At 49.3% G+C, this 16,279-nt stretch overlaps 4 protein-coding genes across 4 annotated transcripts; 3 read left to right on the top strand and 1 right to left on the bottom strand.

Annotated features, from left to right (window-relative positions):
* Positions 1 to 1,188: 1,188 nt before the first annotated feature.
* On the top strand, positions 1,189 to 2,893 carry TRIVIDRAFT_230035 (uncharacterized protein; the record flags this gene model as incomplete). Its single annotated transcript, XM_014103627.1, has 1 exon — positions 1,189 to 2,893. The coding sequence occupies one exon, from the start codon at positions 1,189 to 1,191 to the stop codon at positions 1,792 to 1,794; it is 606 nt and encodes a 201-aa protein (XP_013959102.1).
* Positions 1,701 to 4,881, bottom strand: TRIVIDRAFT_208650 (uncharacterized protein; the record flags this gene model as incomplete). Its single annotated transcript, XM_014103626.1, has 4 exons — positions 1,701 to 3,497; positions 3,574 to 3,774; positions 3,828 to 4,463; positions 4,608 to 4,881. The coding sequence occupies 4 exons, from the start codon at positions 4,879 to 4,881 to the stop codon at positions 2,290 to 2,292; spliced, it is 2,319 nt and encodes a 772-aa protein (XP_013959101.1).
* Positions 4,882 to 5,556: 675 nt separating this feature from the next.
* TRIVIDRAFT_208649 (uncharacterized protein) lies at positions 5,557 to 7,542 on the top strand (the record flags this gene model as incomplete). Its single annotated transcript, XM_014103625.1, has 4 exons — positions 5,557 to 5,566; positions 5,709 to 5,757; positions 5,811 to 6,927; positions 6,987 to 7,542. 4 exons carry the CDS (start codon positions 5,557 to 5,559, stop codon positions 7,446 to 7,448), a joined length of 1,638 nt encoding a protein of 545 aa, XP_013959100.1.
* A 6,303-nt stretch (positions 7,543 to 13,845) lies between these two features.
* On the top strand, positions 13,846 to 15,915 carry TRIVIDRAFT_114294 (uncharacterized protein; the record flags this gene model as incomplete). Its single annotated transcript, XM_014103624.1, has 2 exons — positions 13,846 to 14,914; positions 14,951 to 15,915. Coding segments are annotated over 2 exons (2,034 nt in total), but the record flags the coding sequence as incomplete, so codon positions are not given.
* Positions 15,916 to 16,279: the final 364 nt, after the last annotated feature.

Below are 16,279 nucleotides of genomic sequence, written 5' to 3'. Positions count from 1 at the left end.
TAACTCGGCGGCTCTGTAAACGGCCAACGCCATCTATTTCCCCATTTTGCCCCTCCAAAGGCAAATCTGGCCTCTCGCTCTTGTCGCACTACGCCTCGCTGACGGAAGAAATTCGATGCTATTCCGAGAACGTGACTCAGAGCTAGTAGTAACAGATTTGCTTCGGCCGTGAATAATGGAGACCGGGCGGCTGACTTCCAGGTTATTAGGCACAATGCGGCAACCGAAAAGGAAGCTGTTCTAGCAAACCGTTATGGCCACGTTGTGCTATGGCTGCGGTATGCTTACTGGTATACTCTTTTTACTCTTTTTTTTGCCTCTGGCAGACGTCGGCAGGGCGTCTATTCATGCTCGAATAGCCGGCGGCAGCCCGGGTGGATACCGGCTTAGAACCGGGTAGAGCCCGGTGGAATCATGCCATGGCGGCTCGCCACGTAGTTTTGCCACAGCGAGGCTGAAGTCTCCATGTATACAGTATCAACAAGATGACATTCACTATCATGATCATGACTATCTGGCAAGAATAATTGGGAGGTGCTTGTAATACAGCCTGGAATTGCTGCCTACATTCTGAGGAATCACCTGCAGGTCGTCGAGCCACAGTCGCCAGCACCTCTGGCATTTACTTGGGAGGAGGTGCTGTATACAGGAAGGCCTCAATGAGAGCATCTTAGTAGGCCCAAGACGGCAGTGTCTCTTTATTATTTGCTTGTGCACGTAAATAGGTATTTCTGTTATGGGGAGCTTGGGCATAGGATTTTGATCCAGTTGTGTCTCGAAGTGACACCTGAGGCGCACAATCATGGGGTCACGGATGCAGCTTGGAGAGCAGCGAAGCATTCCTGCAAGCGTCGTCGCTCCGGTAACTTGAAGAAGCCCATCGCAATAGCCACTGTCTCAGAGCTGAAAACAACACTTTACGTGCTTGTTTGCCGTTTCAAGGTGAATTCCCATATCTTACGCCGAAAACACAAATATTGGCACCACAGGTGTATATAAGTCAACACAACCCACGACAGGTGCTGAACATGTTCGACCTCGCTCTTCAAATATGGGCTCACAACAAAACCCAAACGAATAATCAAATACACAATCATCGACCTGCATCTCCTGGGATAATTAGAACTACCCTACCTAATCTTCATCCCATTATACGCTGCCTTTGGAATCGAGAGACAAGCAATAGCCATGAAAGCCCCTTTGGGAGATCAACCGACACGGCAACAAGAGGACGACCTCGTGTCCATGAGTTCAGATTATGCAATTCAGTTCTCCGACATAGACTCTGATGCCCGTGGTCATGGCCAAAGCAAACGCATCTTTATCCAACCTCCAGTGACAATCAATCTATTCGGCGCTGGGGCAGGGCCTGCTGCTGCTACCACTTTCAGCAATACCGGCATATCCGGTAGCAGTGATCCCATTATTTCGCGCCTGGAGAGCCAAATCGCAGTTCTATCATCCAAAGTTGAGCAGCTTGCTTCACAGGTCAACTCAGCGCAGCCTAGACTTCAGGTTGATGGCGGGGAGTGGAGCACACAGAATATCCAATGCAGTTACCCCAGGGGTCCAACACAGCACCGCATCACCTTTGAGAAGAGGTTTAAGTCGGCGCCGAGGGTCGTAGTAAGCATGAACAGTGCTGATATAGATAATAGCGAGAACTTTAGGCTCATAGTGTATGCAACGGACATCGATGTGGAAGGATTCACCGTTCATTTAGAACCTTGGCATAATACATACCTATACGATTGCGGGGTCTCATGGATAGCTATAGGAGATGAAAAGGAATAAGTTACACTAGGGTACATATCAAATGTCAAGAATTCATTCCTTCAGATGTCAACTTCTGGTATCATTTCCCCTTTACTGTAAGCCCTATTTCGAAGTGTGAAGATATTCCTATCAAATGACAAGAAGTGCACAATGCTTCAACCCCACCTGCCCAATCAGGAAAATTCTCTATTGTATGAACAACGTCTGAACCTGGACTTGGCTGCAATTACTAAGACGACAACGAAGTAATAATCCGTTCTCGGTAGGGAATAAACGGCAATGGCCGCTACATTACCAATAGGGCAGGTTGGCAGGGAATAGGCGCCAGGTATCGCGCATCTAAATCACCTGCCGAATACAACCATATGAAACTGACCAGCCGCCTGGGAGCAAAATTGCGTTCCCAATTCAGCACATGGATTTGGTACATTCCGTCTATCAATGTTCATTTGTTTTACTCATCCAATATACCCAGTCTATCGCTTATTCCACATAGCTACAGCCCTGATGCTTTTACTCTAATAAACCAGCGGCTATGGTCTCACCTCCGCTTCTGATAACAACCCGCTGTCCAGGCTCCAACGGCACCTTTGCCTCCAACTTGATCAAGATGCGAGCAACTCCCCCGGGCTGTACTACCTTGGGCTTCTTCTTGATGATTTCGCCAGTGGCTTTGTCGAGGATAGCTGCTATTGATTGAATCTGGCCTGCTGCGTGAAGTCTGCCACGGTGGAGGTCCACCGGCATGGGCATCAGATGCTCAAATGCCATGGCCTTCATGGTAAACGTGTCACCAATATCGATGGGATCCGTCGTGTGGCAAATTATGTCACCAATCTTGATGTGAATTGGGTCAATGTTTGTCAAGGCAACACTGACGTTCTGGCCGGCCACGGCCCAGTCCTTGGCCTCAGTATCAAGCATGATGGACTTGATGTACGCTGATTCCCCGCTGGGTTGCACCAACAGAGCATCTCCAACCTGAATCGTTCCAGAATCGATGCGACCAGCAAGAGTCGTAGTCCCTTGCTGTGAGCGGAAAATTTCAGAAATCGCCATTCGGAAAGGCTTCTTCAGAGACCGCACGGTGGACGGCCCAGATGCCTCTAGGCCATCTATCAGAGTAGGCCCCTGGTACCAAGCTCCGGCGGCATCCTCTGTTCTCTTGACAATGTTGTCTCCGTTCAACCCCGATATGGGGATGAATGTGACGGACTTTTCTTGAAATCCCAGACCTGTTAGGAAGCCGGAGACTTCCTCTGATATTTCTTTAAATCTATCCTGGGACCATCCAACCATGTCGAGCTTGTTAACGGCAACTATCAGTCGTTGTACGCCTAAACTTCGTAGGAGCAAAACATGCTCTCGTGTTTGTCCTTTCAGCCCCTTTTCGTAAGCTCCAGTATTGGCGTCGATAACCAGGATGGCAAAATCTGCCTGACTAGCACCAGCAATCATATTGGGCACAAAGTCTCGATGCCCTGGCGCATCTAGAATCGTAAACTTGGTTGATTCGGTTTCGAAATGGTTTGTAGCGATATCTATTGTCACTCCTCGGTCTCTCTCTTCGCTTCTCTGGTCCATAACCCATGCCAAGGCAAAGGATTGCTTTCCAGTTTTCTCGGCCTGCCGGCGGTACTTATCCACCGTACGCTCTTCCACAAGCTTAAGCTCCAGAAGAAGTCGACCCATTAATGTACTCTTGCCGGCATCGACGTGGCCTTGTGTGACTTATGTTCAGCGAGATTGTTCCCAAACAAATATCAATTTCTACAGTATGGGTATTGGCAAACCTACCGACTACTACAAAACTTGCGTTCTTCTTGCTATCGCTCTGCTCAAATTCTTTGATAACATCGAGGCCTTTGCTCTTAGGCGGCGGGGCGTCGCTAACTTTGAGACTTGAGACGCTGCTCGCAAGCCCGCCTTCTTTAGACGCTTCTTCACTCTTCTGGGACTTCTTGGGAGCTTTCGCTGTTGTTGGAGCTTTCTTTCCAGCTGGATCAAAAAATTAGAATTAGCCCATCATTTCGCCTTAGCAAAATTCGAACCTTTCGCCCGAGCTGCGAGCACAATATCGTCTGGGCTGGGTTCGGAGAAAGCGTTTGCTAGAAAGGAAGGTGATTGGGTATAGGGCATTGCGAAAACATCCCGCCTGCGCGTTTCGTCTGCCTCTGAAACCGACCCGAAAAGCGTCCGCGCAAATGCAGAAGGGGCATGACTGTGACCAACCACCGTCTTTGCCTCTTCGGTTTTGGCATCGGTATCGGGTTTGTATTCAGTGATGGCTGGCAAGTTGATGTCTTCCCCCAGAGAATTGCCGGTGTTGTCTGGCGTTGTCTCTCCCTTCTGCGCTTGTAAAGTGGAAGCCACAGTCGACGAGGGTTGTGAGCTTTGGCCTTTGAGCTTCGAGATGAGGCCAATATTTTCTTTGTTTGTATCAGAAATAGAAAGCTTTGTTACTTCGCTTTCCAGAGGAACAGCTTTTTCTTGAGCTTTCTTCTCTTCGGTCTTTTTTTTCCGCAGTGCAGCCAGAGCTTGAAGCTTAGACACCTTGGGAGCGGCACCAGTACCTCCCATGAGCCCACCACGAGGAAGCGGCGGTTCAATAAACACGGTTTCTCTGTCCCTTGGTATGTCTAACCATGGCATATCGTCGAAAAAGGTCGGGGATATCTGAGGCTTCTCTATAATGGGAAACGCGCACGCGAGACGAGGGATGTCGCAATTGGTGGTGGAATATGCATTGTGCCCAAGTGATATGTCGTCTTCTCCAAAGGGTCGCAAAAACAAGGCCTGCTGGGCAGGTAAAGAGAACGCGCCGAGCTTACCTTCAGGTGCCTTCTTTGGCGCTGGTTTTGGAGCTGGCGCAATAAAGGTCTTTGTCAAATAGGCGACAGACTTGTCGATGTCGTAATAGTAATGCCATAGTGCCTCCTGTATTTGCGCGACTGTGACCTTGCCTGCTTCCGTCCCAAGAGCCTTGCGCACTTCTGCTGTCCCATTTTGCATGGCGATCTTGTCCTCGGGGCTCAGCTCTTCCTCCTCTTCAAGGTCATCGTACTGGTCGACGAAATCGTCGTCGTCATACGTTGGAGGCGCCATTGCGATCGTGCCCACGGGAAGTTTGTCGGGTGTTGCTTGAGCTTGGGTGTTGAAAGATGGTAAATATTCGTGGCGAGTTTGCAGGGAGAGGTGAGGAATGCCTGCGATTTCCCGGCACTAGTTGCTCTTCATGTGACGAAATGTTCGGGGTTGACTCATGGGCTTAGGCAGACGTCGCCGCTTCTTTTGCTTTGCGCCTCGCAGTTGCGACGAAAGTTTGTCGGCAATACTAAACTCAAGATCCAAAGTCAAAGAAACAGAAAGAACAACGATGAGAGGAAACGCTGAAAAGCGACTGACCACCTCAACCTTAATCGTTGCAGAAGCAGATGTCTAGCTCCATCAGTTTATTGTCAGAGGGGCATTTACTGTACATAGTGCCTGTACTAATAAGTGTCGTACCTCCTTGATTAAGTCATGGAGGGGCATTTTTAGGAGAGCTTGATAATATGGCGGGGTGACCGGTGCGGACTTTTCTTAGTCCGTGTCCCGCACACCTTCGTAGTGGGAGTTGTAGGCATCTCCCCCCCAAACAGTCGAAAAATTCGGGCACGATCGTGGGAAGCTTGAAGCTATACTCTGTCGCCAAATCACGGGGGTTTATTCTTTTGGTGCCGAGATTGATCGATTCCTGCTTGCTTGTGTAAATTCGACCACAAGTTTCCCCCAGCCAAAATGTCGCTGAGTATGTCGAGATCCAGTCCAACGATGGTCAGGGGTGAGGCGTCGAGACTAACAGATACGTAATTTAGATCTAGATGTTTCCAACGGTAAATCGATGCTGGCCCGACGATGATTTCGAGACCACAGCTAATATCAACGCGCAGCGGCGGTGATGAAGGATGAGCAAGGTCGGCCCTTCATTGTCGTCAGAGAGTAAGTTGCAGGACGTCGTGTGTGCAGATCGACATCGTCTAACAGCGGTCTAGTCAGGGGAAGAAGAAGCGCCAGTTTGGCAACGAAGCTGTCAAGTCACACATCCTCGCCGCCCGAACAGTTGCCAACATCGTCAAGACGTCCCTTGGCCCTCGCGGTCTCGACAAGATCCTAATCTCTCCGGACGGCGACATCACGGTCACGAACGATGGAGCTACCATTCTCCAACAGATGGAAGTCAGCAACCACGTTGCCAAACTGCTGGTGGAGCTTTCAAAATCACAAGACGAGGAGATTGGCGACGGCACGACTGGTGTTGTCGTCCTGGCGGGCGCCCTCCTCGAGCAGGCCGCCGACCTCATCGACAAGGGCATCCACCCTATCCGCATCGCCGACGGCTACGACCAGGCCTGCGACATTGCTGTTGCCGAGTTGGACAAGATCTCAGATACCATCGAGTTTACAAAGGAGGAGACTTCTAACCTACTCAAGGTGGCGCGGACGAGTTTGGGAAGCAAGATTGTCTCCAAGGCTCATGACCAGTTTGCCAACATTGCCGTTGACGCCGTTCTGTCCGTGGCCGACCTCGAGCGGAAAGACGTGGACTTTGATTTGATCAAGGTCGATGGCAAGGTCGGTGGCGCTCTCGAGGACACCATCCTCGTCAAGGGCGTCATCATCGACAAGGATTTCTCTCATCCCCAGATGCCCTCAGAGGTCAAGGATGCCAAGATTGCCATCCTGACATGTGCTTTCGAGCCCCCCAAGCCCAAGACCAAGCACCACCTCGATATTACAAGTGTGGAGGAGTTCAAGAAGCTGCAAAACTACGAGAAGGAGAAGTTTGTCGAGATGATCCAGCAGATCAAGGACACTGGTGCAAACCTGGCCATCTGCCAGTGGGGTTTTGACGACGAGGCGAACCACCTGCTGCTCCAGAACCAGCTCCCCGCTGTTCGATGGGTCGGTGGCCCTGAGATTGAATTGATTGCTATTGCAACCAACGGCAGGATAGTACCTCGCTTTGAGGATCTGAAGCCAGAGAAGCTGGGTTCCGCTGGCATTGTCAGAGAAATGTCGTTTGGCACTACAAGAGAGAAGATGTTGGTCATTGAGGAGTGCGCCAACACCCGAGCTGTGACTGTTTTCGTGCGAGGAAGCAACAAGATGGTATGACCGCATGTTTGAACGCTTATCGAGTTTTGTTTTAGCTGACAAGGGATGTCTAGATCATTGATGAGGCCAAGCGTTCACTACACGATGCGCTCTGCGTCGTAAGGAACCTTGTAAGAGACAACCGAGTCGTCTACGGAGGTGGTGCTGCCGAGATTGCTTGCTCTCTAGCAGTTGAGGATGCCGCAGGCAAGACTCCTGGCTTGGAGCAGTACGCCATGCGTGCGTTCGCCGAAGCCCTGGATGCCGTCCCCATGGCCCTGGCCGAGAACAGCGGTCTCAACTCCATCTCAACCTTGGCGGAAGTGAAGAGCCAGCAGGTCAAGGCAGGACCAAGCGGCAGAGGAAAGCTCGGTGTTGACTGCATGGGACGTGGCGACAACGATATGAAGGCCGCCTTTGTCATTGACCCGCTTATTAGCAAGAAGCAGCAGCTCCAGCTGGCAACACAGCTGTGCCGCATGGTTCTCAAGGTTAACAATGTCATTGTGTCTGGCTCTGACGAGAATGATTTTTAAGGGAGCTTGAATCTGAACATAGATAAGGGGACATACAAAAAGCCTGGTTGGTCAAATAGAAACCATTTTGCTCGTCGCTGCGAGTTGATAATCTAAATCAATCTACAAAGTTTACAAGGACTCTTTGCCTACATGTTATCAGCGCACCAGTAATCGCCTCGGCCGTCTGCTCTTGGGTGAAAGAAGCTTTGGTTTAGACGGTATGGTGGCCCAATAGGCCGCGAGAGTTGGTTCAGCGAAAGGCAATAAAATGCAGGGTTATACTGTGAGCACCAAGAAGCTATTCTGCGTAGATGATTATGAAGATTCTCCTCTAAAGGACGAGAGCAGGACACCCGTTCAAGAAATAACTCTGGTGACCCTCGTAATCGTGCTCGCATCTCATGATCCACACTTCGGATTTAGCTTTGCGAAGGCTTCTCTAGGGTTTGAAGACTATGTCTTCTAGGGGTACGAGGCGTTCTGATGGCAGAATCCGCAAAGTAAGAGATGCCAATGCTCAAAAGCCAATATATATTCCCGACTCAAAAGATTCGACGCAAGACTCATTATCTGTTAGTCTATAGGACCGAGCAATAAGGTTCCACGATTCAACTGAAAAATGCTTATAGGATGTCTGACGGATTATTCTGCTGAACTATAACAGGCATGATAGTCTTTCTTAATCCGTTGTAGATCGCACTCACTACAGGGCTCATCAGGTCAATACATCGAGATTGACCGGTACCATCTTACTACACGAATTTGACAATTCCAAGCAATCGGTGCTATCGTAGAAGGAGTCCATTCAGCAGTTCCTATATAACTCAACATCTCGCCACAAGCATCTAACATAGACTAGGGGCGTGAAGAACGAAGACCGGCACGGATAAGAAACATAGTAGCAGGGCTTAATGGTCTTGCCCGCAGGGTCAACGCTGCTGGACATCAAGCAGTACCCGAGATCTTTGATACATTGTGCATGGTTTTCTTCATCCTATATACCGCGCAGTTATCTTATTACGCGCTTAATCATATCAGATATTCTTCCTCTCACTATCTTTACAATCATTGATCCTTGCACTGACTTGGATATTAGCGACGCTCACATAACTAGGCAAGAGTTGCGCTCGAATATCTACTATCTCATCTTTATCTTGGGAGTTTTACTGTATGTATATGAAAGATGTCACATCTTGGGGACGGCATAGGCAAAGTCGAAATGAGAATAGTTAGGGACACAAGTCATCTCTCAAGACGGAACTTGAGCATCTTGTCGAGGGTTCTAGTTCAGATAGCTATAAAGGGTATAAGTGTTGGGTACAATTTGACGAGCTTATTTACAAGCATCAACTCTACTTGGTCAATTAAACTTGTAGGAAGTAACGGAGGCTCCCTATGAGTAGCTTATGGGAAGAAGAGTGGGTAAACCAAAACGAGAACCGTTTTCGTCCGTTGTCCTTACATAAAACCCGAGTACGGTTGGGCATATTTATTTGAATAATAATTTATCATTTATTAATTATTCGTTTAATACCCCAATGATTAAATCCATTGAAGCCCAATATTACATTCCGTATCACAGTGGCCCGCTCAAGGCCATCACATACAGCATTTTCATCCCAACACAACGCATCAACCGCTCCACGCCCAAAACAGTACACGTTGGTCAAGCCACTTTTTTTTTAATCAAGTGGCTTTCTTACCTATATTTAGAAATAGAAAGTTGCGGTCTGAAGGCATTGATCCTTGTTGAGATGTGCTTGGGTCTCTCTTGGAAGCGTACAAGACTTTTTTTTTTTTTTTTTTTTCCTTTTTTTCAGCTGCGGCTGATGCAACCGGTGAACGGAAGATCCCTGAACGGAGAAGGGAAGATGCAGCCCATGTTTTACAAGACGGATTGTCTCATTACAGAAACGGAAATGCGGTGACCAATGCGAGACAAGAGTCGGTAAGATCAAGTCAAGTAAACATGACGTCTCGGAAGAGCGATAAACAATGTGCACGACATGCAGGTCGATAATAGAGGTATGGTGTTGCAAGATAAGCACGGGAAGAAAAAACTTGATTCAAAAGCGCCAAGGCCATCCCTCTGATAAAAAGTGCAGTGGCACCAAATCGAGATGGAGGCGCCGTTCACATTGCGCAACGAACTCGAATGAAACCACAGAGGCGGTCGTGTAATGTGACGACAAGTGACCGGTGTGACGGCATCCGGATCCGTGAAGTAAGTGGCTCTGGAGATTCATCGAATGGGATTACAACAATTTCCCTGCCGCCTCGAGCCTTGACCGTTTACGAAGGAGAGGCGCCAAAACATTGAAATGGTCCAGCCAGTCGGAGGACGAAAGCTGGCGCCCGTGTCCAGAGCAGATGAAGTGATCGGCTGGGTGGCTATTGTAACGCTGCTTTCAATGCTTGGGCAGCTCTTTACACCCTACCTACATGTCTATTTTCTTGCCCATTCACTCGAGGACACAACAGATTGGATGATAGGAAGACTGGGTGTGATAACCGGGTCGGCAAGCATTCGGGCAGATGGTGATAGCATCCAAAGCTCATGCTGATAACATAGTTTGCCACCTGAGATGGGCGAACAAATAAATTATGCTGCAGATGCAATTAATTTGCATAAGTGCCAAGACCAGCATCCGTGTCTGAGTCTGCGAATACTATTGATGCGTGTCTCGTGTGAGTGCGACCTCCTCTGAGCACAAGGTAGCACACCAAGCTTGTACAAGGAGTCTTGGTACAGGTACCGTTGCGACCTGGATGGTCCAGCCGGCAGCCTCGTACAGGTTAGCTGTGCTGCCGGTGATGGGGTACGGAGCACATGCAGATGCTATGCGTGATGCGATGTGTGAATAATGCTTGGCCGGGCGGAGGTGTGTCTCTGTACGTTGTGTCCGTGCATGCGTCAGAGTGTGTCAAGTGTCTGTGATGTGATGGACGAAGTTGATGCATGTACAGACAGCTGTACGCACATACATGTACATTAGCATGCGGCCCTTCAGGCGGCCAGGAACACATGCTCCGTCTTGCATGGCGAGAATCGAACGAGCGCCGTCAGATGGGGCTTTCGTGTGATTCAGCCATGGCCGTTTTTGACGCCCAAGGGGAGACCTCAGCAAGAGTTGCGGGGAAAGGCTCAAAAGTCTGCCTGACTGCGGCGGATTGCGCACGCACGCGAGTCCCATGGCAATGGCTTAGCCAAAGAGAGTTCAGGGAAAAGGAAAAAAAAAAAGGCAGAGCATGATGGACAGGGGCCTGAGATATACGAGGGGCTGTTCGGGGATTCCTACAGTCCTGTCCAGCTAAAGCAGTGAGAGAGAGTGCTTCACAGTTACACACACACGCTTGTAAGACACCCTATTTAATGGTCTTGGGCAGAGAGACAACCACTACAGATGCAACGGAAAAGCAAGCCGGGGAATTTGAGGCTTGAAGGATCAAAACGGGATGGGATAAGATGAGGTGTGAGTCAAGTAGGTACAGTAAGGAAAGTGGAAGAATCGGAGTGGTGGTGCTTGTACAGGAGGTAGGTACATAGTTACCTTCATAGAAGCAGAACGCAGGCCAACATGGGTTGTACATGTAAGCTGAAGATGGCCAAGTACTCTGAGCGCAGTATCTGGGAGGTTGAATACAAGAGGAAGGGCGCACAGCTTGTCAAAGTGAGCTCTGCATTGTGGTGGGAATGGAGATGGAGCTTTGTTGAGCTGCGAGGCTGCTTGCTTGTCGATACCCAAACGGCGCCGGGGGGGTGGAAAACAACGTCGACAAGGGTCGCGGAAAGAAAACGAGACGAAAATTCAAATTTAATGTCAAGAATAATCATGGCATAATTATTTTTTATTAGTTTTATTTTATTTTTTATTTTTTTGGCTCGCGGAAGCCAATAGCGAGATGCATCTATTCTTATATTGCGGGTGGTGTCAGACCCCACCAGATGTTTCTCCCAAGAATGTTTCTCGTTTCTCCCCCTTCTCCTCCCAGCATGAAAATGAAACCACGGCCTCAGCTCAGGGATTCCTCTTACGGCATGATGAGGCCAGAGTCCGAATCCTGCCCTGCAACCCTTGGTTTGGCCTCTCTCACCGCCCCCCAGGCGCTGATGCAGCCGCCATCCCGCATCCAAGGTCATCTGCCTGACAATTGCTGAGCTGGCAGACCTCCACGACCAAGCCATTCGTCCAGCTGCAAATTACTCCGGCACCAAGCATCTGCTGCCCCCCTCCTTTTTTGGCTCTATTCCTTTTTCTCCGTCCTTTTTTTTTATTCCCATTTTTATTTTCCTAATTTTCTCATGCCTTTCCTTCACATCCATTGCATTGCCCCATGTGCGCCTTGTGCTTCTTTCGTGGGGCGTTGAATCTGCTTGCGAATGGGCATAGGCTATAGCAACATGGAATCCATAGCGGAGGCTCATGTTGGCTCCTCACATCGCAATGCAACATGCAAATGCTCAAGCTGTATAGGTACGGAGTATGTCTACATACTAAAATACGGGTTATTCGGAGTCCGTCAATGCTCTTGTCTCGCGGATATGCTCAGGTCATCCCCGAAACTCTAGATGGGGGCTGTGTGCCTGTCTGATCACGGTGAGCAAGCAGGCGGCAGCCCGACATGATCTCTCCCTACATTGTCTGTCTGTCTGTGTGTGTCTGAGTGTGTCTGAGTGCCCTCTGCCGTTGTGTGTCTCTCCATGTCTCTGCTGCTTGGTGTCTCATGCTTCTCCCCGGATCACACTGCCGGGCGTGCTTGTATGTGGCAGGCCGTACGTGCATTTCATGTACATGTAAACGTGATGCAGGGTGTTGTGATGGTATCTGCCACGAAAAAGACCGACCAAGCAAACGGCTCCGCATTGTCTAACTCAGGCTGCGTTTATGCATTTATTTTATTTTATTTTTTATTTTATTTTTTATCTTATTCTATTTTCTTTATTTTATCCCACTCTGAGCTGCCTCCTTTTCCCCTTCTTCGCGATTAAGCCCACCCAGGTGTTCAGATAGCCAAGTGCCTACGCATGCGCAGCTGCATGTCCATCCACCAGAAAGCTCCGCGGGTAGTCATTCTGTCGACAAGGTCACCATCAGGCAAATAGGATCATTGTCCTCTTTCCCCGGATAAACGAGCAGAGGGGGACAAGAGGGAAAAGATTTTCGTCCTGTTATTTCCTTTTTGCCGAGGCACAATTGAGATGTCTCGCAGCCGCAGCTCTACCGGCTGCAATATACGCCTGCGAATTGCTCCCTGCGTCTGTAAATTTTCGTTGGGCACCCCTCCTTGTACTTTGTGCTTAAATTACACATTAGGATATTCCGTGATACATATATCGGCACATATACGAGTACACGACGCTGTTGCAAGGATTGAGGAGTCTGAGCTGCACGCATGCACGTCTATTGCCGATACGAACAAGATTAAGCATCTTGTGATGGGTAGATGCCTATACAGACGTGGAAACAACCAACCAGAGCCAGGGCAACTCATTCAAATGCCAAGTGCCTCTACAGACTCTTTTTACTACCAATTAAAGTGCTCAACGTGCTCAGATGGCATGCTGCTGTGAGGTTATGGCATATTTGTAATGGATGCAATATTCCGAGAAGACTCCGTCAGATACACCGGCCGATGATATGATTAGCGCTCTGCTCCCCTACCAAGAATATGCGGAGTAGTGCTCAATATGGACGCGCAATGCTAAATGAGTACTCCGTACTCCGTACTAGGTAGAGTATTGAGAAAATTCCATCTCGTGAGAGGCAGAGGAGAATCAATGGATGACAAAGGCATGTTACTGTCTCGTGTACTCGTAACTGCTAACCTATAGGGGATAATTTCTTCAAACGGTTAGGTCCAAAGTGACTCACTACCTAATGACTACAGAAGGTGACGGAGTTAAAATTTGTCCCCTATAATCAGTGCAAAGCCTCAAAATGAAGGGATCCAAATCTGAAAAACCTGGAGATGCCGCGCAAGTTCTGCTCCAACAGATTTGGCAGGAGAGATTGGTAGATTGCTGTTAGTGCACTACCGCTGAAGCGTTGGCTGACCAACTCGCTACAGGTTAGTAGTGACTCATAGGCAGAGAAGCAGTCATTGAACCCCACCTGCCGTCGAATCCATCTGCAACGGATGCTTTGCCCCACCTGAGCTTCTGAAGATTGAATATCGCCTCTTTGCCTCCCGAGCGTCAACTTCAAGCTAAATACAGGCGGAATCTCACCAGTCTTGATCCTTTTTTTACTCATTCGGAATCACATAGAGCCTTGGAATTCGTTTTGTTTTACTGTTCCTGATTTTGGCGTTGCGGCTTTCTTTTGTCTGTACAACTATCTGTCACCCTCGTGACACTTGTCCAACAATTATCAACTCAGCCATATTGGATTCACTTGATTCAACGCCTTTAACCATGATTGCACTCAAGACACAGCCTGATGGATCCCCTCTGGACCGCAGGCAGGCCATAACAGACACCCCTGGTGCGCGAGTCGTGCCCAAGCCCGTGCCAGAAGCTCAGGTTCAGGACCCGCGCGGCTATCACATCGAACAGCTTAAGAGGAGATTCTCGCCCAAGGAGTCCACAACTGCGGCGGGAGAGACTTCGCTGGTATTCAAGCTGAAGCCTTCGGATCCAGATTTTCCCTTTGAGTTACCCTACTTGGATTGCGATGTCCGCGTCCCTGAAGATTATCCGGAAGAGAGGCCGGTGCTCTTAGTCAGGAATAAGGATATCCCTAAGGGGTTCAGCATCAATGTTGAGAGGGGCTGGGATAAGCTCGCCGAGGAGAAGAAGGGTTCGACTCTACTAGCACTGGTCTATGCCTTGGACAGGAATCTGGAACGATTCTTGTCGGAGCAGAAAGTTGAAACGATAAAACTAGTATCGTTCAAAGACACGAGGCATCTCGATCAAGCAGCAGAACAGAAACAGTCGGCTGCTATCGAGCCTCCTACAGTGGAAAAGCAGGCCAGCCCTCCTCCAAGACGATATATCCCGGAACCATCATACACCAGAGAGCAGATCGCCGAGGCAAAGGCAAGGCGAGCTCAGGAGATCCGACAACTCGAGGCGAGAATGGGAAGGATGGCTCAGTTCCGCCGTTCTGCTGATGGTGTCATTTTCACGCTACCAATTGAGCCAAAACGTCGTGGAGAGCTCCCTTCTGGTTTGCACTCGGTGAACAGCATTCATCTCATCATTCCGCTCTTATATCCGCTACAGCAGCTGCGCGTGCAGCTAAATGAAGCGAACGCTGAAGATGCAGAACCCATAGAGGACCTCTTTGCAGAAAAGGTTGCGGATCAGAAGCACATGACGCTCATGAGCCATGTCAATTATTTGGCCCAGAACCTCCATAATCTTGCAAAGCAGGCGCATGAACTGGCATCAAAGGCTGAGAAGGAGCAGGCGGCCGCCGCAGCCGCAGCTGCAGCAGTCGCAATACAAGAGCAGCAGTCGCAGCCACAAAATAATGGAGGTGTTTCGGCTGGCCCATCGCAACCTCTTGTCAAAGGAAAAGGTCACCTTCAGGTCATTCCTCGGCCCCCTGAGTGGAGCGTTGGCCATGGGGAAGACGAATCAGAAGAAGATAGCTACGACGACTCGGATGATGCCGAAGACGGCGGGGCTATATTGGGAAATGAAAGTGATGCGGCAGCACCACCACCCAGTGACGCGGTTGAACACGGCACCATGATCTCATTTCCAAACATTGAACTTCACAGCGTTGAAATTTTGCAGATATCAATCCTGAGTCTGAGTGTCAAGTGTGAAAGATGCAAGACGCTGAATGACATGACAGGGCTCAAGCCAGGAGTCGAAAAGGCGTCAAGTTGCAAGAAGTGTGCGACGCCTCTCGCTGCCAAGTTTAACCAGCAGCTTGTTCATGAGAATTCGGCAAGGGCTGGATTCATTGATCTCTCGGGATGCAAGGTGGCAGACATGCTGCCGAGCACATTTGTGCCTACCTGCGCCAAGTGCTCGACTCCCAGCCAAGGGCTCGTTTCTGTAAGAGGCGAGACTACGACCAATGTCTGCCGCGACTGCCACAGCAAGTTTACCTTCAAAATCCCCGAGATCAAGTTCCTCTTTGTCTCTCCAGGGTCGCTTCCTCCACCCTCTTCATCTGGCCTTCGGCGGAAGCAAGAGAAGCTTGGATTACATGCTGGCGACCAGCTCCCTGATAGGGGTACCTGTTCCCACTACCGCAAGTCCTACCGCTGGTTCCGCTTCTCATGCTGCAATCGCGTGCACAAGTGCGACAAGTGCCACGACCAGGCTGAGGATCACATCAACGAATGGGCAAATAGAATGATTTGCGGTTTCTGCAGCCGTGAGCAAAACTACGCCGTAGAAGCGTGTCGATTCTGTGGTCGTAGCGTGATTGGCAGGCGAGGTAAGGGATTCTGGGAGGGCGGCAAAGGAAACAGAGACAAGACGACGATGAGAAAGAATGACACGAGAAAGTACAAGAGGATTGGCGGGTCTGCGCCAAAGAAGGATTGAGTGAGACGTGTCGAATGAAATGTCTTGGGTTGATAAGCAGATTAGGGGGCGCCTTACTTGGAGAGTGTTTGCAGAGTACAACAGTAAATGCTCTATTAGCTAGTCAATACATGAAGGCGGGTTGCTGAACTATTGAGAATCTACTTTCTACGTGTATCATCTTAGAAATGGCGGATAAGCAACCCAACCAGATTCGTGTTGCTTCAATTTTTTTAAACGAGGTGATACCCAATATAGAGAAGACATATTTACGAATCTTACACATCATAACAGAGGACAGACAGAAGCGTGCCAATAGTATGTCAAGCATGGATTTGGTGATTTTGACTATGCACAA

This window comes from Trichoderma virens (genome assembly GCF_000170995.1).
Source record: "Trichoderma virens Gv29-8 chromosome Unknown TRIVIscaffold_4, whole genome shotgun sequence".
NCBI classification, from domain to species: Eukaryota; Fungi; Ascomycota; class Sordariomycetes; order Hypocreales; family Hypocreaceae; genus Trichoderma; species Trichoderma virens.
This window is presented reverse-complemented; position numbering and strand designations above follow the sequence as displayed.